General features: G+C 37.1%; 2 protein-coding genes across 4 annotated transcripts in view; both read left to right on the forward strand.

The window, feature by feature from the left end:
* Window positions 1-22,586, forward strand: part of RABGAP1 (RAB GTPase activating protein 1) — a 145,172-nt gene that overhangs the window by 81,693 nt on the left and 40,893 nt on the right. The gene's annotated exons all lie outside the window — the stretch shown is intronic.
* GPR21 (G protein-coupled receptor 21) lies at window positions 2,559-5,628 on the forward strand. Its single transcript, XM_033122375.1, has 2 exons — window positions 2,559-2,819; window positions 3,256-5,628. The coding sequence occupies exon 2, from the start codon at window positions 3,620-3,622 to the stop codon at window positions 4,667-4,669; it is 1,050 nt and encodes a 349-aa protein (XP_032978266.1). The 5' UTR covers window positions 2,559-2,819; window positions 3,256-3,619; the 3' UTR covers window positions 4,670-5,628.

The raw sequence follows: 22,586 nt of genomic DNA on the forward strand, positions 1-22,586 counted from the left end.
TGAGCCATCTGGTCGCCCCAAGAAAAATGTTTTTCTTTAATTTAATATAAAACATTTAACTCTTGACTGGCTTGATAAAGTGTGGCTATCAGGCTATTTTTTTTAAAGTTTCCTATATGAATATTTTGATCAAAGCTCCAAGAGTGGTTTTATTGAAATAGAAACAAAGTCGGAAGAACTATTGTTGAACTAATAATAGTAAATGTAACAACTTGCAGTTTTACTGCATTTTTATTGCATTTTAATTATTTCAAGTTATCAGCCAATGTAATGTGGTTTAATTAGCATAACTGTTTTGTTTTCTTATGAGAAACCTGAGGTGTACAGATGAGTTACACGCCCCAATTCACAAGGAGTTGGAAAAGCCTGGACTCCTAACTTTGGCGAATGCTTTTTCCTCTTACTGAAATAATCACTCTCAGAAATAATTTCTTTTTTTTTTTCAGTTCAATATTTACTAAGCACTCAAAAAATGCAAATTCAAAAATAAAGTCTATGCAAATGTATAGAATAGTGAGTAACGTGGTTTGGCTGGAGGACAAGGTGTGTGGGGGGCTATAGAATAGTGGTACCAGATTGGAAAGGCAATAGGGAGCCATAGACTTCTTCTACACTGGAGTACCATGCTTAATAAAGTACGTGCTACTGGTACTCAGTCAGGCAGAAACGGATTAGAAAGTGAATAAGCCAAGCCGATATTGAATGATGGCCTAAAATAAGGTATTCAAAACTGAAAGAGGAAGTGAATTTGAGAGCTGCTGTAGAAATAGTTTCCCAGGACTTGGTGACTAAGAACAGTACATCTAGGGAGAGAGTGGTCAAGATGATTCCTAAGTTTCTTTCCTGAGTGCCTGGGGAAATGTTGGGAAAAACAGGAGAGGCTTATTTGGTGGAGAAAATGTGTTTAATTTTGGGTGCTGCGGTTGAAGTCTCTACAGGACATCCAGGTGGAAAATGTGTGACCGGCAAGCAAATTGTAGATGGAAAGGGGAGTTCATGGGTGAAGTCAGGGCTGGAGACACAGGCTGACTAATTATTTGTGTAGAGGGAATAATTGATGCCATATCATCCCTACCTTCACTAGCCTTCGTGTATTTGAGGAATGCATGACAGTAAAATATCTAAATAATTGTTGTATGCCTTAGAACTGGGCAGTCACAAATAAGAGAGGGCACTTTAGGATTCAGAGGAGCCCTGCCTCAAGCAATGCAACATGATTGGTAGGAAAACAAGTTGTTTTAATTGTATGAGAAGAAAGTGAGTAAAGTTGTATCCTCCCTATGTGCTAAGTATTGCTAAGCCTTTTGTACAGACTGTCTCCTCTATTTCTTAATAACCTCATGAAATAGGCAGTTATGACCCTCATTTCTCAGATGGTGAAACTAGGGCTGAGAGAGGCTAAGTAATTTTAGAGCAAAGATTTGAATCACGTGGGAGTTCAATGCCATGGGTCTTTTTACTGTGCCACACTTTGCTGTGTTTTCTAGTAATACCTGTCAAATATGGCTATCAAACTTATACTCAATAGGTTTTTGAGTTTCTTGCCTTTGTGTGATGAACATAGTGCTTCAGATCTTAAAATGCAGTTAATGGGAATTCTGATTATGGGTGGCCATTTGCCTGCAATGAGAAAGCATGTGTATGAAACAAATAAAAAACAAAAGTTGGATCACATAACATATATCTCCACCCAGGTTTGTAGACATTCTGCAATACTTACAAATACCAGCATTTGTTTATTTTCTTTTACTCTGCTGGGTCGGGGGAACTTTATTTAGAAGGATGAATTGAGAGTCCAGTGACACCTAGAGGAAAAGATAACTGAAAATACACATTTTCTAATTAGCTGAAAATTGTCATCATTTATGGCATTACCAGAAGAGCAGACAGTATTATTCCAGTTTGCATTGTTATTAAGTAGGCACAAACAAGATTGTGTATTCTGAGATACATTCAAGCCCGGTGGAAATGGGCACCTTCACTTTTCCATTTTTTGTTTATATGTTTGCTTCTCAGCAAACTAGAAACCAGAAGTGGCATCTCAAAAATATAGGATAGTATTAAATACCGAAGCAATGTAATTCCTCTTTTCTCTATGTGTACTATTTCTGCAGTATTCAAAATAGGTGAAATTTTCTTTATATTTCTCTTGAAAAACTGATTTTTAAGTTTGCTTTGGTATTTTGGTCATCTTTCTTAATATTGGCCAATATCCAGTGGATCATGAGAGAAAATTAATGCTGAATATTTAGCCTTTCTAGCTAGAACTTCTTGTGCGGCTGAATTCCGATCCCTCACTTGCCATGCATTGTTAACATTGTTCTTTGTTCCTTGGGAAAATGCAACAAGAAAATAGGAATTTCCTTTCACCATTACCCCTCTGGCAGTGTGTTTCAATCTAATTCCTAGCTGGCACTCTGTCCCAGTTACTACCCCTTCTCCTTACTAGCAGTCTGAATTCTTAAAAAGGGGATTCCAGACAGACGAGGAAACAGCTTTCAAACACTGCACTGCAGGCGTATTAAGTTATTCCCCCACTGTGCAGTCTGGAAGTCGGGGAGTGCCTCTCTGTGATGAATTCTAATGAGCTACTAAGGGTGCCCGAGTGTGTGCGCGGACAGGCTTTTTCTTTCCCCTCCCCCTGCGTCTTCCTTTTCCCAAGCCCCCTCGTCTCCCTGTTTCCCCTCCTACTCCTTTATCCCCTCCCTCTGTGTCTCAGTTCTGCAGTAAACGGGGCTGAGGCACATTCCTGCTTTGCAAGGCTTTCTGTTAAGGATGTTCTGTCGCTTTTGTTTGGATTGCAGCATGCAGAATTACAGGTAACACTCTGAAATTTAGCTAGACAGACAAATGCTGTTGAAATGTTTTCAAAGAGGCAAAATATTACATGGGAATCGATGAAAATAAGTTATTTTAGCTAATTTTATTAGTAGTAACTATGGTAAAATGTTTTCAGAAACGCTATAAGCAGATTCCTTTTCTACCCCAAAGGCTCCAGTGAAAGGAAAAGAGGGGTCGATTGATCTGACTGTGATTGATTTTGTTTTATGTTGATCATGAAAGCTTGCTGGTGCTGTGCCACCTCTGTAGAGTAAGGACCAGTTATGTGGGGTGCTACTGAGGGGAGCCATGAATAGTTGTACTGAGTGGGCTGGGATGGAGTGGCAGGAGTGATAGCAGCCTGAGCTAGCCAGAGTCTTTGATTCTTGCATTGGGATGCAGAATATAAAACGCTCTCTCCTTTTCTTCTATCAGCTGTTCAGAGGAGACTCATTACTGCAGCAGTTCCTAATCCTCCTCCCTTCTCCTCTGCCCCTGCCCCTACCCTCACTGGCCTGAAGACCTTGTGCCCAGAATTTGACTTGCTTCCCTGGCACTATGTGTCTGGTAAACTTGACACTATGGCCGTGTCTGGGACTGGCTATACAACTGCTGCTGGCTCTGCCTCTTCCAAGGAAGTAAAGGGGGATTGCGCTGCAGGCAACGCACCAGAGCAGCAGCATCGCGAGCCTGGGCGTTATTACAAACAGAGCTGACCGCAATGACAGCCGCTGCTCCTTTGAACTGTTGGCAGCAGCCAAGCGGCAGCATGAAGTGAGAGATCACTCCTGAGCTCAAGATGAACTCCACCTTGGATGGTAATCAGAGCAGCCGCCCTTTTTGCCTCTTGGCATTTGGCTATTCAGAAACTGTCAATTTTTGCCTTTTGGAAGTGTTGATTATTGTCTTTCTGACTGTATTGATTATTTCTGGCAACATCATCGTGATTTTTGTGTTTCACTGTGCACCTTTGTTAAACCACCACACTACAAGTTATTTTATCCAGACTATGGCATATGCTGACCTTTTGGTTGGAGTCAGCTGCCTGGTCCCTTCCTTATCGCTCCTCCACTACCCTCTCCCGGTGGAGGAGTCCTTGACTTGCCAGGTGTTTGGTTTTGTAGTATCGGTTCTGAAGAGTGTCTCTATGACCTCTCTGGCCTGTATCAGCATCGATAGATACATTGCCATCACCAAACCTTTAACCTATAACACCCTGGTCACACCCTGGAGACTACGCCTGTGTATTTTCCTGATTTGGCTGTATTCCGCCTTGGTCTTCCTGCCTTCCTTTTTCCACTGGGGCAAACCTGGATATCATGGAGATGTGTTTCGGTGGTGTGCGGAGGCCTGGCACACCGACCCCCACTTCACCCTGTTCATCGTCATGATGTCATATGCCCCCGCAGCCCTCATTGTCTGCTTCACCTACTTCAACATCTTCCGCATCTGTCAGCAGCACACAAAGGAAATCAGCGAAAGGCAAGCCCGGTTCAGCAGCCAGAGTGGGGAGACTGGGGAGGTGCAGGCCTGTCCCGATAAGCGCTACGCCATGGTCCTATTCCGGATCACTAGTGTGTTTTATATCCTCTGGTTGCCATACATCATCTACTTCTTGTTGGAGAGCTCCACTGGCCACAGCAACCGCTTCGCATCCTTCTTCACCACCTGGCTTGCTATTAGTAACAGTTTCTGCAACTGTGTCATTTATAGTCTCTCCAACAGTGTCTTCCAAAGGGGACTGAAACGTCTCTCGGGGGCCATGTGTATTTCTTGTGCAAGTCAGACTATAACTAAGGACCCATACACAGTTAGGAGCAAAGGCCCCCCTAATGGATGCCATGTCTGAAGTGGTTCAGATACTGGGTCAGTGTGTGTGTGTGTGTGTGTGTGTGTGTGTGTGTGTGTGTGTGTGTGTGTGTGTCCATCCTTTTTATCTGTCTTCCTGTTCACTAGAAAATCTGGAATAAAATAATTGACTCTAAGCAATAGCAAACAAATGACCCATCCAAAAAGCCTTCTAAGTTTGCAGAAATGATTTTCTAAGAAGAGCTTTTGAATGAGAAGAATCAGGACCATGAAGATAAATTGCTCTTGGTTCCAATTTTTGTAATGTCATGGAAATGACTACAGTTCTCAGATTTAAAATGAATAAAGCCATATCCAACACCTCTCTCCAGCTGGCATGACTGAACCTGAGTGTGAAAAGCGTCAGCATTTTAAAAAGTCATCGTTTTCTTGTTGCTTTTCTGGGTTCTTTCCAGTTGTGTGGGCTTCAAATGCAATTGATTTAACAGGGACGATTAAAATACAGTGATGAATTAATTAACAGGGTTTTTAAATTTTATTTATGTATGCCAAAGTGTAACTACACTGCAAGTTTCAGCACTGTCATTTAGGAAACCAAATGTTTTATGTCTTATTCTCTTGAGAGAAGTCTCAATACAGTGAATAATGTGGACACTTAAAACGTTAATTTTAGAATTTTGCAATGAACCATGATACAAAAGTACAGTCAAATATTAGACAATTTATGAGAAACCAAGCTTCTTTTTGTGCTATGCTTCATGGAGATTTAAAGAAATGTGTGCATAGAAAATGATTCTGTTACAGTATTTTTACCCGTGCCTTTGTGTATGTGTGTGTTGAGAATATTTTAATTGAGACAGATTTCTCTTTTACAGCAAAATGTACACTTAACTAGTTCATTTTTAAAATAGAGATTGAGGTCTTCTCTTGTGGTTAAATGGAATTAACCAATAAATTAGCAACTAATTCTTTTTAAAAGCATTCTTTTAGTTAGTGTTAAGGAATTCACATTTGGATGAGAAAAGGAAAAAATTCTAATTTATCTGTATCTCTACTATTGCTATTCTCTTTCTGGGAAAAATCCTTTGGCATGCAGTTCTTTATAGTTTTGTTTTTTCTTTTAAGCCTAAGTACTAGCAAAATCTGTAGGATTTTGTTATTTATTCTGTAGAATTATTGAGAATGCCTTGTATTTGTAGTAGTGATGTTTTGTTCTTAAAAATGTTTATCTTTTGAGCAAGAGGTTTATTTTTCTAAAAGGAGAGGATTTCTCAGTAGCTTCAGGCCTGAGAGTATTTCCTCTACTTGTCTCCTGGTTTTAATGTTTTGGAAGTCTTCAGGGGACTTACAAGGTCTCTGCCTTTGGCTAAATGTAATCTGAATGAGACAGTGATGTTCAGTGAGATGAAAGACACCAAAGGGACTTGGGTGAAAGTGGATTTTTTAGTCCAAGAAAGGACGTGGGTATTTATAAAATAGGCATATATGCTTTGGTTTTCCATCACGATATTAGAAAACTTCCTACCCCTTTTAAAATAAAGGGCAGCTTTATGATTTTAGGTTTGAGATATCGATTTGATGTTAACCTCAAATGTGTTCTATTTAAACTTTATTTTAAGTGAGTAAGTAATGTATGAAATTTACACGTAAGATTCTGAGTTCTTCCCCAAAAATTGCTTGCTCTTTATATTAATATTTAGTGCTAGAAAATTTGATTCTAAGCCGTTTCAAAATTTAGGCTTCATTTTGAAATTGTAAGTTATATTAGTGGTGTCTTTAATTGCTGGTGCAAGTGGGAAACCTTTTCTGTTGTATTCTGGAAAACCAGTTGTACACAATTTCCCTTTTATTTAAGTGGCAAAATTTTTTTTCATGTAGGAGCATGTAACTTGTTCAAGTTTGCAGTTTGCTTGAGAATTTTTAGTTTAGCAAATATGGGACTCTTAAACACTTAATTTTAATAGAAAATTTGTGTTAAATCAGTAGATTTTACTTTTGGAGGGCTGAGCCCTTCTAGTTTTTTCCTCCAGTAGGGTTCCATCTTGTGAAAATAGAGAAAATTTCTGTTTGATTTCCTGGAAATGGCTACAAGCTGATCTTTTAGTAACTGGAAAGACAATTCTTTTAATAAGAACTTTTGTGAATAGATTTGTACATTTTTGTCCTAATACCAAATTTAGATGTCATTCAGTGTATTTTTTTCATATTAGAATCTCTATCAGTGACTCAGTCTAAACCTGAAGTAGAAACTAAGTAGACATAGTAATTTAAAGAAAAATAAAGTTCCCCAGCCCCTTGCCAACTGATACTTGCTTAATATCAGATGTCTTTCCAGTTTATCTTGTTTTCATTGGACTGTATAAACTCTAAGGTTTCTTCCAGGTATCAGTTCTCTTCTCACGTTCATTGTCTGTAGAGTGTGTGTGTGTGTGTGTTGGGGGAAAGGGGACATTCTTGGATGCAAATCATACAATCTTCTGTGGCTGGGGCAGTTTCTATGTGATACATGTGGAGAGTTTATTTAAGTAACCTTTTCGTCTTGGCACATTTAATACAACATTTGATGACGTTTGGGTTAAATACCAATCTAACTAGTTCAGAATGAGAAAAAAGTGTATTTTTAGATTCAGTTACTTTGGGCGTTGGCAAGACGGCACATTTAACTTTATATGGTATATGACTGATATCAGAGGAAGCATAAGCTTTTGGTGATTGTGGTGAAATTATTTCATAGTACATTTTAACATAAGACTAATACTAATTGTTGTATTTGTAAATTAGTTGTATTTTTATACAATGATTTATTTCAGTGGAGGTGTATTTTTTTTTCATTTTGTTTTTAGAGCAGAAAAACAATTAACAAAAGAACAAGTGCTCCACTTTAATGAAAGAACTGTCTTACACCTGAATGGATATTTGAATTTTTCATGGACCTGTTCACTCACCCTAAATTCCATTTTGGAAAGGGTTTTCTTTAAGCTTTATTGCTGGATAAATTTATTTTTGAGCCTTTCTTACTGGCTTTTCCTTTTTACTTGAATAATTTTTTAAGGATTTTAAGGATTGGGAAAACTTGAATTTTTGTGCTATAAATGCATTGTCCACCTCTTTGAACTTGAAAATAAAGCAACAGGGTTACAGACTCTCAGGTAATAGAGTGATTTCTGGGAGCTTTCTAAGCTTTTCAGGTTTGATTTAAAAATCTGCACAGTGGTGTTGTAGGAAATGTTTTAATTTCACTATGTGTTTTTGTATCATAAAAGATGTGTTAAATAAATTATTGGCAAACCAGAATTTATTGTTATATGAGCAGATTTGGGAAAGTTTAAGGATGGAAGAATTGTGGCACTATGAGATTTTTTAAAGTCTTCATAAGTCAGTTTATGTGTTGATTTTTGCATAATTTTTCCATTTCACATTGAAGGAAAACTATTATATTAAATGTACATATTATTAATATATTTTTCAGACCTCGGGAATATTCTAGACATTTTTTACACTGTAAATAAGTCATTTGGCTCTTCTTCACAATTTGGGAGACAAAAGGGTGTCACAATATGATTCAAATGAACTTTGAACTGAGAATCAGAAAATCTAGGTTACTATTACTAATTAGTTTTTTTATTCCTTCTTTTGTAATATTAACAGTCAGCCAGAGATTACTGGTCTTTTGAGAAAGTCTTCTCACATAAAATGTAGAACCCAGAACAAAAAGAAATCAGACGAAACAGAAACAATGCAAATCACTGAAGGAAACTTCAAAAAAAACACCCAACATTTTCAGAGATTTTGCATCCAAAAACGTAGGTGTCCTAACAGAAACTTTTAAATTGACACATGTGACCTTGTATAACTGGTAAAATAAATTAGACTGAACCAACACAAATTTGAAAATAATTTGACCCACTGACCCCCAGCTGACCCTGAACTCCTCAGCTTTCACCCTCACCACTTCCCCATTCTTCTGTATTCTTCCAGTCATTCCTTTCTTCACTGTCTCTTCTCTTTTCCTTTATTTGTTCTTTCCCAGGTTTCATTGTGGTTGTTTAAAAAAAGAGAGTAGAATGCCATGGGTGGGAAAAAAACAAAACAAAACCCAGAAAGATAATAAGAAAGAGCTCTTGAAATTTAAAGTATAATCAGACATTTTTTTAACCAGAAAAGTTAGAAGATAAAATTGAAGTAGGCCAGGTAGTAAAACAAAAGACAGTAAAGTAGATAAAAAGCAAGACAATTAGAGGCTCAATAAAGGAGGCCCAATACCCAACTAGGTATGATTTTCAGAAACAGAATAGAGGAAAAGAAAGGAGGAAATTCTCAAAGAAATATCACAAGAAAAATTTCCAGAACCAAAGGGTATGAGTTTCTATAATGGAAAAGACCAGCTTAATGTAATAAAAAAGATTTTGACAACAAATTGTTATAAAATTTCACAACACTGGAGATTTAAAAAAAAATCCTAAAAGCTTTTTGGTGTGGAGTAGGGATGGGAGAGTGGAAATACTAAGTTCCCACTGAATAGCATTGGACTTCCCTTCTCATTAAAGGAAGATAATGAGGAGTAATTTCAAAATTTTACAAAGTGATTTTTAACCTAGAACTTTATGCCCAGTCAAGCTTTTCATTCAAGTGTGAGGGTAAAATAAATCCGTTTTGAGACATGCAGGGTCTCAAATATTTACCTGCCTTAAATACTTTCTCAGGAAGTTACTGAAGGGGTATGTTTCCGTAGAATGAGGGATGAAATCAAGAAAGAGGAAGATACAGAACCCAGGAAACAGGCACTCCAACACAGGAGAGAGGTGAAGAGAATTCCCACGGTGATGGGGAAGGAAAAACCGAGTAGAAAATCGGATGTGCAGCAGACTTAGAGAGCACCTAGTGCTGATGGAAGCCCAAGGAAAGGGGCACTGAGAGTTACATCTTTAGGAAAAAATAATTGGGAGGAATTTACAATTCTGTTCGGTCTGTAGGGAAAGAATTGATGACAGATATATAGCATACGGAGTGGGGAAAAAGTTAGGCAATTAGTAACTTCAGAAAAAAAAAGGAAACAAAAAAAAGAGAAATCTAATCATGATATACAATGTGATTCAGTTATGAACAGTATTGGTTTAACTCAAATTTAGCAAAATTATGTTGAAAGTCATGATGGGCAGGGAAGTATGGGGGCGGGGGCATTGAGGTTGGGGACCGTCACAGAGCTATAGTCTCATCTCCCATACTAGACGTCTGAAAAAATAATAACAATTTAAAGATTTTGTTCAGAAATATAAAGAACAAATAGCTGAAAAATGAAAAGGTTGCCCCTGGGGAGCAGGGAGCAGGGTGGGAGAAGTAAGAGATCTGCTGTTTTTCATTGTAAAGTTTTGCACTGCTCAACCTTTATAACTGCGTAGGTATATTAATTTTTATGAAAAGCATAGACCACATTTAGGCAAAAGCACATAAATTTCAGCAGAAGTAGAAGGAAACCAGGAAGAATAGATTTAGAACATGTTACTGGAGTAGAAAATGAGAGCATCATAGCACTGTGTTACCTATGGCCCTATACGCGAGCAGTTTCCTATTCATTCCATTTTATCCTCCTACGAAAACAGGCAAAGGGGATATTACCCCTCTTTTACAGTTGTGGAAACCGAGTTTTGGGGCTGTGAGACCTTTTTGCTTCCTAATTCAATATGTCGCTATGCCTTGTAGGTTATCTATTTGGATCTTTTTAGATTTTTAAATTTTGTTTTTTTACCAAGAGAAGATAGCAGATACCGGAAAGCATCTTCTTTGACATCATAGGAAGGAATACACGAAAGCAATCAAACAAGCGTGTGTGTGTGTGTGTGTGTGTGTGTGTGAAGTGTCTAATGAGTATGCCTGTACTGGTATACAAGTATCTACAATATAAGACCTAGCATTATGATATCACGAGAGAAATGCAAAGTCCTGTGTGGTATTCATAGGTAAGGAGATGTGTGTGAGGTCAGTTTCCTTAGAAAGTAGTATACGAGATGGGCTAGGCCCTGGGTAGAGTAGGATTTCTACTGCCTTATCTCCCTCCTCCTCCTTGAATGAGGTTGACATAAAGTATCCAGCGAGACAGAATCAATGAAACCCAAAGAATCAATAGACAAAAGACCCTAATAAAGTGACCTACAATTATCAAATAATATATGACATGAGAAAGCCCTTTGCAAAGTAAAAAGCTCATCTTTATGTTAAATTACCATGACTGTAGTCACTTAATGAAAGATTTATTGGTTTGTTACCCAAAGATTGTGTTGACTTTGACAATCTTTTTGACAACAAAAAGAAACTACGAGAGTCTTTTCAAAGTAAAACTGTAAATTCTGTGTCTGTTAGCTTTCAACAAATACTTGTTGAAGTGAATTAGTAGGACAGTATTTTGGGAGGAAAGCAAAAGTTGCAGCATTGAACAGTATGATTTATTTCTGACATTTCTTCCAGAAAGACTGGGGAAACCCCCATTACCAAAGCCATTTATTTATAGCTAAACCAAAACAAAAAAGAAAAGAAAAGAAATAAAAAAGGCATTTGTGGGTCTCTGTCTTCATTGCTCCTGCGGAGCAGAATCTGACTCAAAAGACTTTCATTTTTAAAATTTCTCCTTCTTCATGACATAATATTTTTCAGGATCGAAACCATTCCTATTTAGATTATGGTAACATCGTGTATTGTTAGCATCATCGTACTACGGATGTGTATCGTAGCCTACAGAGCACTGGAAATAAAGTTAAAACAAAATGAGGTCCTACTCCAGGCCATTTATTAGGTAACGTCAATCTGTCTGAACTTCAGAAGGATACTCGTCTTTAAGTGAAGATGACACCAACATTACAGGCATTGGTTCAAGACCAGATGCATGTTACACTAATAGTAAAGCTCTTTACATTGTTACTGGGATTACTTTATACTCTTGGATCACTTTTTTCCTGAGGTAAAGAGGAAGGTAGTGAAAAGAGCATGGATTTTGGCATCTCTGGTCCTTGGTTTTTTATTCTGTGAAATGGTTTCACTCCCTTGTTAGAAAATTAGATACTGTTACATCTTCAGAGTGTAAAATTTTGCATGGTGGCACCATAGAAACTCAGTAAAAGATTGCTGCTATTATGTCTTTGTCACACAGAGATCAGTCTCCCAGTGACTGTAGGACCTGCTGCAAGTCGGAATGTATCCCCAGACGAAAGGCCCTGGGTGAATGTGGGTAGCTCAGTGGGCTTCCTCTCTGGGGTCCTAAACCCCTCAAGTCCTGCCTCTATGAAGATACTGGTGTTTTATGTAATTTGTCCTGCTTTTATAGATGTTCTGCAGGAGGATTAGTCCCATACAATTCTCGGGCATTAAGATGCATGTATTAGGTGTACTTCATCAAGAAACAAGTCATTGAGGCTTACAGTAAGAGCTTTAGCAGGTTAGAGGTGGACAGGAAATTTGGGACTGAAATAGTAAAGAGGTATAACCTTAGCTGAACTTTAAAAGTGAGTTGTATTAGGAAAAAAATAAAATTGTAGCACAGGGTATTCTAAGTTTCAAAGCCCTGATTAAGAGAGGGGCCATTTTTAAAGGTGTAAAGAAACCATATAATATGCAGTAGTTCTTGAGAGGCAGACAGACCTGGGTTTGAATCACTTTACCAGCTATGAGACCTAGAACAAGGTTCACAATCTCTCTTAGCCTTTGTTTTCTTAACCAGTAGCATGGTTTTGTACAAATATTGCAAAGATTAAATGAGCTAATGCACGTGACGCTCTTAAGCACATGCTTGGCACTGTAAGCATTCAGCATGTTAGCTGGTGCTGCATCTTCCTGGCAAGTAGGGCAGCGTGGTGAGCCACAGATGTCCAGGGGAGGTATAATGGAGACGAAGGTCAAGAAGATAAAGTGGAGCTACCTGGTCTGAAATAAATGCTAAGGGATTTGATTCTAATTAGGAATTGGAGATAGACTTACGATTTTTGAGTAGGTGAATGACATAAATATAGAATCCCAAAGCGACAGAGCTAGATGATCCCTTAAAGGTCGTCATCTGACTCCTCCTTTCACAAATGGGGACAGGGAGACCCAGAGTAGGGACTAAGTTAGTCTGCCTCAGAACTAGGGCTAGAGTCCGGGTCTTAGACTCCCTTAGACTCAGTCATGCCACCAAAGTAAGTCCAAAGCATTGTTCAGCATTTGTCAAGTGCTTAGAAAATGGGAATTTCCAGTAGGTTTGGGAAAAAGAAAAGTGTTCAGATTTTGGTGTGTATTAAATAAAATAAGTAAAAATAGTCTTTCCTTTGGTACTTTGAACCAAATAAATTAAGATTTGCAAAATCTTAGTTAGAAAGCTCTCTTGATCACTGATAGCCACCTCAGAAATGTTTGTTAGGGAGAGTAAAAACACATGAAATGGGTGGTCCCACCTTCATTGGTATTTGTAGTATTTGTGCTTCTAGTGAGGTTAGAGGGTAAAGCTTTTGCATAAAAAAATTGAAGCTCACTGCTTGTCTTGTACCTTTTTAAAGTTGCTGTTTCTTAAGAATTTTAAAAAGGAAAACATAAAAATAATTGAACTCTAGGAAGGCTCTTACTTGCTGTGTAGTAAGGCATTACTGCATAGGTACTAACAGACTTTGGTTGGTATTATATTTGTGTGCTAATAATTTTTTAAGTTTTTACGTTAATAGAAAAATATCGACGTAATTACAGCTTTATCCGTTAATGATGAAATAAGATAGCTTTTAAATATTTGTTTCTTGATAATTGTTTCTGAAGATGAGTTCTTTAGTAGAAAAATTAAAATCCGAAACATTTTTCTTTTATATTGGGGCTCATGGAAACATAATTTTTGCCTGAAAGTTATATAAAAATATATAACTGAAATAAATGTTGAGACCCAGAATAAATATATATACACACACACATATAAATATATGTACATATAAATATATAAATACGTGTGTGTATATATCTATATCTATCTATCTATATATATATAGTCTGTAAATGTATATATGAATGCAGACCTCTTACAGAATTCTAAATGCAATTCAACAATTAACTGATGGAGATGTTTGTGACCAATAGCATTCAAATACAGATTCTCATTGAACTGTTGTAAGAGCAGGGAACTCTATAGAGTTGTAAAGTCATATTTTAATATAGCCATTTTACAGCAACTGTATATATGTTTGGTACTTAATAGGTACACTTAAATCTCTGACGTAAGACTTATTTTCATAAGAAACTAACTTTGTAAAGTAAATCAGTATTTTAAACATTATAAAACATAAACGTTTTGTTAAAAAATCATGATTTGATGGATTTGGTTATATAAAAATGTAGCATGAGGAATGTGGGTCTTGATCATTAGTGTGTGTGATATATTATGAGATTGATTTTGAGATTTTATTTTTAGCATATATAATGCTTTATGTAATTTTTAAGCAAATAATGTAAGTCAAACAGTAGTCTGTATTAAGCTGTACTAAGGGCATTTGATACCCAGTTTTGCTCAATAATGCAAAAATACAATTGAAATAAATATTTGTAAGTCATCACAGTTATCAGAAACATTTGTTTGGAATACGACTTTCTGTATAATAATTTTGTGCCTTCTAATTTAGCTGACTCATAAATTATCTCCTCTACCATGTTTTCACTCAAAATAACACTGTTAGTGTTCACTTTTGTCAGGTAACAGTTCTTGAGTATTTCCTGCTCCTTTGGCCTCTCCACGATGGATTACTGTAAAGGCAAATCAACAATAGCAACGCAGGAAAAGGTTGACAGTGCAGTTAGCATTTATGCCTTATCTATACATGATTTGGCCAAACATTGAATAATTTTCCTGTGGGAAACTTGAGCCCTAAAAGGAAGTGAGCATAGCTAAAAGGCCGCATGTCACATGGGACTTAGATTTATTTTTAGAATGGCACTATAATGCCATATTTGGATTGAAATGTGATAGCATTACATTATTTTGCTAAAGAGCTGTCTTTTCTGAAGAAGTCATCTAGTTTTCTATTACATTTGTATGCTATAGATTCAACATAATGCGTATATAACTGTTTGCTCATGCAGTGCTAAAGCATATGTAAAATTACAGGTTCTTACTTGACAAACGTTTCTGGAGCCTGCTTTTTGAGTCTGCTCTCTGTAATAAAGATTCTTTGACAGTTCATTGATTATAGTACATAGTTGTCATGTTTGGAGTAAGTTGTTTTCTTTTTTTTGGAAGGCAAAAAAGAGAGTAAATAAGGATTAGTACCAGTGGGGGTTGGTATAGTTATTTGATGGTCTTGAAATAGAAGAGCTCTTTACTAAATGAGGCAATGATGGGAGAGAAACCCAGATGAATTTTGCCTCTGAGAAATGATTTTTAAAAAAAAGATAATTGGCAGGCCGGCCCAGTGGCTCAGGCATTTAGAGCTCCATGCTCCTAACTAGGAAGGCTGCCGGTTCGATTCCCACATGGGCCAGTGCACTCTCAACCACAGGGGGGCCAGTGGACTCTCAACCACAGTGTTGCCAGTTCAATTCCTCGAGTCCCGCAAGGGATGGTGGGCTCCGCTCCCTGCAACTAAGATTGAACACGGGGCACCTTGAGCAGAGCTGCCGCTGAGCTCCCGGGTGACTCGGTTGGAGCGTGTCCTCTCAACCACAAGGTTGCCGGTTCGACTCCCGCAAGGGATGGTGGGCTACGCCCCTGCAACTAGAAAACGGCAACTGGACCTGGAGCTGAGCTGCGCCCTCCACAACTAAGATTTAAAGAACAACACCTTGACTTGGAGAAAAGACCTGGAAGTACACACTGTTCCCCAATAAAGTCCTGTTCCCCTTCCCCAATAAAATCTTAAAAAAAAAAAAATATTTCATACTGAGTTCTGTCTGCAGTGTTTTGGTTAGTGTGGTTCATAGGTTAAAAAAACACATATTGCACCATTTGTATTTTATGTCAGTTTTTTTCTGCTGCCTGATTTATCTTCTTCATAATTTCATTTGGGTAAGATGAATTATGATGTTGGTAAAATACAATGGATTTCTGAGTTGCATACTATCTAAAATTGCTGATCCCCAACAGGGCACTAAGTCCCAAAACATAGGAAAATCTGCCAAATACACATTTTGTTCCTTGGCCTCTCTCCCAAGGTTGGAAACAAGCCACCATCATAAATTTCAAGTCTGATGGGAAAGAGCTACCACTTATGTATAGGCCTTATGCTACCTGCTTTCCATTTAGTACCTTATTTGCTTCTCAGAAACTCTGAGGAAGGGACCCCACGTAGATTTTACCGATAGGGTCATGAAGGCTCAGACTCGTTAAGACATTTGTCCAAGGTCACACGGTTGAAGTGGAGGAGGCAGTATTCAGAGACAGAACCACCTGACCCCACAGTTACCGTTCTGTCCGTCATGTTGTGTGATGTAGGTAGAGCACCTAAATTTTGTCTTCTCCATTCTTTGCCGGAAGTCCAAGTCCAGTTTTCACATTGTTGTGGCCAGATTCTGAAATGCCTTCAGTGACTTCCATGTTTATGTGAATCTATTCCAGTTTGCTCTCTGTTTGACATGTTGGAGCATGTGTTTGATGTGTTTGGAATGGAAATTTTAAAGCATTAATTACTGAATACCTACACAATATTTCATTTATCTAAATATGTTAAAGATCAATTTCTAGTCTCTTTTTGGTTCAGCTTTTGAAGTCTCTTATTAAGCGTTATTCAGTGACATTTTACCGGAATTACGATTTTTGCCTCCAAGAGCAAATCACCAAGATAAATATACAAAGCAGTGTCTACCCACAAATCCCTGCTTTTGCATTGGTGTGGAAGAACAGCACCACAGATTGAAAGGAAACTGGTATGAAGAGCAGTGGTGCTAGTCACGTAGTAGGGACAAGTGGTGCTAGTCACATAGTAGGGACAAGTCAGAATATGTGTGCATAGGTACACGTTTTATGTTCTTGTAATCTGAATTTAAGATAAAGATGTTTTTTGCATTGTCAGTGGTAAGTGAACCCATCAATAAGATATTTATTTATAGAATTCTTGTTAAAATGGACTTGATAGGAGCTTTTTATACAAATACACTACCTCATACTACGAAGGTACTGAGGTATTTTATTAGAATACTTATCATGCAACAAAATAAGAAAATGTAAATAAGAAAGAGATTTGGAAAACAGGTGGAACAGGAAGATAATACACATATATACAGCCATGAGATCTCGTGTGGTTTGATTGGGCTGTGGATTTGGTTCTGAGCTTCCTGGAGGCCGAAAGAAAACGTTTAGTCATTGCATTGTCTGTGGGGGAAAAAAATACCCATATTTGTTTAGGAAAAACAGAATTTCTGAAAGAGACACTGTGTCATATGCTAGCTGTCCTCACCTTCCTCACTATGCAATATAAGGTTTCAGTAGCAGTTGTTTTTTTTGTTTGTTTTGTTTGTTTTGTTTTTTAACAGAATCTCAAAACATTCCAACCCAGAATATTTAAAAGATTACTGATTATTGTTTTTATCTGAAATAATTAAGATACATGTTGGAGGCCACCTAGCATTTACAGAAAATGCCTTTTTTAAAATTAATTTATAGGAGAGCCACATGTCAGATTTTTTTTTCACTTGTTTTTAGGTTTGAGAGTATCGTATGTTTCTCTTGTCTACATGTCATTAAAGCCTTAGTGATTTCTGCTTTTTCATAAACACTGAACAGCTTTCATCCAAGAAAGCACTTTCTTTCATATGAGTAAAAAGAAAAAGCACATTTCAAAGTTTGGGTCGTGTCAATTTTAGTTTATAAGAGTCTAGAAAACAAAGCATTTTTAAAAGATATACGTATATAGGGAGTTATAAGTGCCACTGACTACTGGTAAGAGAATTTCTTCACTTTTATAATGTATTTATTTGAGTTAAGATTGTGGACTAGGAAGAAACCAGTTGGGTTCCAGTCTCAGCTCCTCACTTTCTAGCCAAGTGACTTAACTTTTTTCATCATTAGTCAAATGGGAGAAATCCTAGAACCCAGCTCAGAGGGTTAAGATAGATAGATAGATCTGTGTGATCTGTCTGTGTATAAGGGGCTTAGAACAATGTTGCTTAATTATTTTTAAGTCTGTCAAAGTGAATTTGTCAAAATTACTTCTGACAAGCTGTAGCTGACTTTTTAAGAGCAAACTGTAACCAAAAGATTATTTTATTTCTATGAAGCATATTTTAAAGATGGGATATGGTATAATGGGTTAGAGTGGGGTTTTGGTGGTGTTTCTGTTTTATTCTGTTTTCTTATTACGTGATGGCTTTTGAGAGAGAAATGTGTAACATTTCAAATTAGATTTAAGAAGATCTAACTTTTTCTTCAGGCAGTAAGCTACTTTGGAAATAATAATCTTCCCTATGCTGGTGATTTCTCATGGCAGCCTTCCACCGCATATTCTTTGTTTAGGTACTTTCTTTTTCTTCCTGCCATTCTTAGCTTTCTATTTTTCAACTTGAGTTTACAAAGGGTGTGTATTCAAAGGGTTTCCGCCAGTTCCCAGTACCTTGTTAATCCTGAGAAGTTACCCAGTGGGCCAATTCTCACAGTCAGATATAAAAATAGTCGTCCAGAAAAATTACAGAATGTGGTACCACTGTGATTTGAACTAATGGACGACTTTCAAAACCAAGATGGGGAGAGGAAAACAGCACAAACATTATCATTTCCTTAGATTTTTCTCTGCACAAATTATTAGGAGGGCCTTATTAAACAGTAACAAAGCCTCACCATTGCTTTATCAATACGCTAAAAGAGCGTAAGAATCGGGACCAAGAAAGAATCATCTAGAAATCAATCACATGAACAGAACCTACTTTTGATTTGTGTTGAGTTTATACCCACAGTGTTCATTTCACCAATTTCATTCCACAGATTCAGTCCAGCATTTGACTGATTGCCTAATAAGTGCAAATCATTACTGGTATGTGAACTTGGGTGGCTTAACCTCACTGAGCCTAAATTTCTGTATAGTAAGGAGGTGATACCTTTTTCTCTTTTAATAAACTTTATTTTTAAGAACAGTTTTCGATTTCCGGAAGTTTTAGATTTTCTGTGAAAATAGTACAGTGTTTCCATATACCTTGCAACTGTTTGTTGTTAGCATCTTACACTGATGTGGTACATTTGTTGTAATTAATGAACCAATAGTGATACATTATTATTAACAGAAGTCAGAGCTTTATTTAGATTTTCTTAGTTGTTACCTAATGTCCCTTTTCCTTTTCAGATACCATCCAGAGTATTAGGGTCCTTTTGATTGTCATAGTTTTTTAGACTTTCCTTGTTTTTGATGACTTTGACAGTTTTATGTCATGCTGGTCAGGTATTTTACAGAATGCCCCTCAGCTGGCATCTGTCTGATGTTTTCCTCACGAGGTGTATGAGTTTGGGGGAAGAATACATAGGTAAAGTATTATTTTCATCACCTCATGTCAAGGGTACATACTGTCAACGTGACTTACCACTGTTGATGACTTTGATTTCTGGCTGAGGTCATGTTTGTCAGGTTTCTCCACTGTTAAACGTTACTCTTTTTCCCACTTTCCATACTGTTCTCTTCCAAAGGAAGTCACTGTGTGTGGGCTCCACACAGGACAGGGCTCCTTCTGTGAGAGCAGGCTATGTAATGAGATTTGTCTCCCCTCCCCCATTCATTGATTTATTTATTCAGTCATTTATTTATATAAGCATAGACGCATGGGTATTTATTTTATACTTTAGATTATAATCCAGTACTACTTCATTTATTTTGTTGCTCAAATTGTTCCAGCTTTGGCCATTGGGAACTCTTTCACTTGACTCTGTGTCCCTTTGACACATTCCCATTGTTGTGGGTTTGTTTTCTTTGTGGTGGGGGTCTGGGGAGCACTTCCTGACTCTCTGGCACTTGTAGATAGTTCTAGGCTCATCTTGTATATTTCCTACCCCAGACCTAGAATCAACCATTTTTCTAAGGAGCCCTGGTTCCTTTTGTTGGTAAATTGTATTAGAAACCAAGGCACAGGTGTGCTCATTGCTAGTGGGTGTTACTGCTGCTGGGCCCTCTCAGCTGCCAGCCAGCAAGTGGGGGCAGCAAACAGTACGTTGGAGTTAGAATGGGTGGGGTCAGTGAACTTTATATGCAGATCTTTATATGCACATACAATTTTTAGTTATATATAGGCTAGAAGGAAGGAGAGCAAGACAAGTACATAAATGACTGCTCCAAGCCAGCAGGATAATTGCTGTAAGGATTCTACCAGTGTGGTGTCTAAATTGATGCAATTTTTCTGGAAGACAAATTGACAATCTAATTCAAAATTCAAACACAAGCATTATACTAGATCTTTGGGGGGAATAGAGTGATTGTGGAAATTATCTCCTCTCCCTTAAGAATCATGGCTCTGCTTTACAGCCTTGTTTAAAGCAAGAGGAGTAGAACAGCCTGAATATTTCAGAGTCGGAGATTTGGCATCGTAAATTATGGTATAGCCATGTGACAAGTTACTGTGTATTAAAAATGCTGGGTAGAGTAACTGTCAAATAATGTGAAAAGATGCTCACAACATTTTGCAGTTAATAAAAATTAATTTTCAAAGCAGTGTAAACCCAAGAATAATTATGTAAAAAGATAGGCAGATGCCCGCCTAACATCAGCTACAGTTATTCTGAGTTATGAAATTATCTTTTAATATTTTCCCAGTATTATTAGAAGGAAGCAAAACATAGAAAAGGTTTGTTGTTATACTAAGAAAACAGAAAGCTAGATTTTCCTTTTAAAATGCAATAAGGTATATCATTAATGTTGGGTTATATTTGCGGAACAGTGAATAATCCCATTTGGCAGGAGTATGGGAAGGGAAAATAAAAAAGATTTGGATTTCAGTGTAGATGTTAATTCTCAGCATTTGTTTAGTGAATAAATTTAAAAAGTGCTGATATTTTAGAGTACAATTTTTAATGAAATTATTTCCAATAATGTATGTATTATTAAATGAACATATCACAATTTGTTTATCACTTTTTCTACTGATGGACATTACATTTGGGATATCTAGTTTTTGACTATTACAAATAAGGTTATTGTGAGCATTCTTGTACTTTTTTTTTTTGTTTAAGTTTTGCCTTTTCCAGAATGTCATAGTGTTGGAATCCTAACAGTATGTAGCCAATTTATTTTATTTTATTTTATTGGGGAATATTGGGGGACAGTGTGTTTCTCCAGGGCCCATCAGCTCCAAGTCATCCTTCAATCTAGTTGTGGAGGGCGCAGCTCAGCTCCAAGTCCAGTTGCTGTTTTCAGTCTTGAGTTGCAGGGGGCGCAGCCCACCATACCATGTGGGGATTGAACTGGCAACCTTGCTGTTCAGAGCTTGTGCTCTAACCAACTGAGCTATCCGGCTGCCCCTCTTGTACATGTTTTGTTTCTTTTGGACATATGTTTTCATTTTTCCTGTGTAATACTTAGAAGTGGAATTGCTGGGCCTGAGTCGACCTGCATTTAACTTTATAAGAAACTGCCTTGTAATTCATCGAAGTGGTTTTTTGTTTTACACTTCCATTAGCAACAGTTGACGAGTTCCAGGTGTTGCATATCCTCACCAACATTTGGTATTGTCTTCTTACTTTAGCCAGTTTAATTCGTTTCAGTGTGTATGTTTATAATTTCTGAGCTGTATATACTGTTTGTGTTGCTTAAAACATAAGGGACAGTGTACCATTATAATTACAGGGTTTCATTTAAACCTTTACTACATAGGAGATACAGAAATACTGCATACAGACTTGGAGAATTGACTTTTGTAGAATGTAGCAAACATTTTTAACATTTGTTATTATATGAAAAAGGCATGTGTTCAAAAGAATATATGTTTCAAGTTACTGCAGCTTATTTGTGACAGAATTTCTGCAGTTAAAATGTGTGAAATTAATCAGAAGTAGCATGTCAGTGTATTTAAAATCATTAAAAAATCTTCTCTCTAGTCATGCTGCCCATGACAGATTATTGTGTTGTATATTTAGAGGAGGACGTGGTACAACTGTGGCCTGGGGGCCAAATTCAGCATGCTTCCTGTTTTTGTAAATAAAGTTTTATTAGAATACAGATGCTTGTTTATTTACATATTGTCTATGGCTTCTTTTGCTCTGCGAAGGGGGAGTTGAGTAATCATGACAATGAATGGCCCACAAAGCTAAAAAATTTACTATCTGATTCTTAACAGAAAAAAATTTCAAGATATTAATACTACATAATCATACGGCATTTTAGTTTTCTTTTGGAGATTAAAGCTGTTTTTCTTGCATTAAATGAGGCCAAAACATAAAACCAGCTGATCAAAAAAAAAAAAATACTTCTGTCATAAATTCAATAATTTTCAGGACGTACCAACTGACAGTAGTTTTGCCATTCCCTGTTCTTTTAATTTACATCTCTATACAACTGCCTTAAGTACATTTGTAAAAGACTGTCTGTGTTAAGCCATTTTACCAATGGCAGTCTGGTTGAGAGAGGATGTATATGGTTGACTTAATCAATCTCGCCATAAATAGTGCTATCCAGTATGTGCCAGGTCAGCCACTCCCTGTATCAGCTACATCTGTGTTAACTCCTTAGAAATAAAAGACTTCTGTATTGTTGCATAAACCTTAATTTGACAAGCACTTGGGTTTGGATGTTTTGCAAAAAGCTCTTTGCAATGTTCTCTTAGGAAGGAATCATCCATAATGTTATTGTGATTTGTTTTCAGAATCTTTTCAAATTTAGTGATGTCATTATTCTGATAGGAATTTACTACATTTGTCATTGTTAGAATTTATGGATCATTTTTGTACAGCTTGGCCTCTGGCAAGTCAAATGGATTTATTCCCAAATTCTTCAGCATATTTCCTAAGACCACATATTTTAAGCGAGTGATTCACATGAAACTCAATTTATTCTCATTCT

The sequence above is a fragment of the Rhinolophus ferrumequinum genome, chromosome 12 (assembly GCF_004115265.2).
Source record: "Rhinolophus ferrumequinum isolate MPI-CBG mRhiFer1 chromosome 12, mRhiFer1_v1.p, whole genome shotgun sequence".
In the NCBI taxonomy this organism is placed as follows: Eukaryota; Metazoa; Chordata; class Mammalia; order Chiroptera; family Rhinolophidae; genus Rhinolophus; species Rhinolophus ferrumequinum.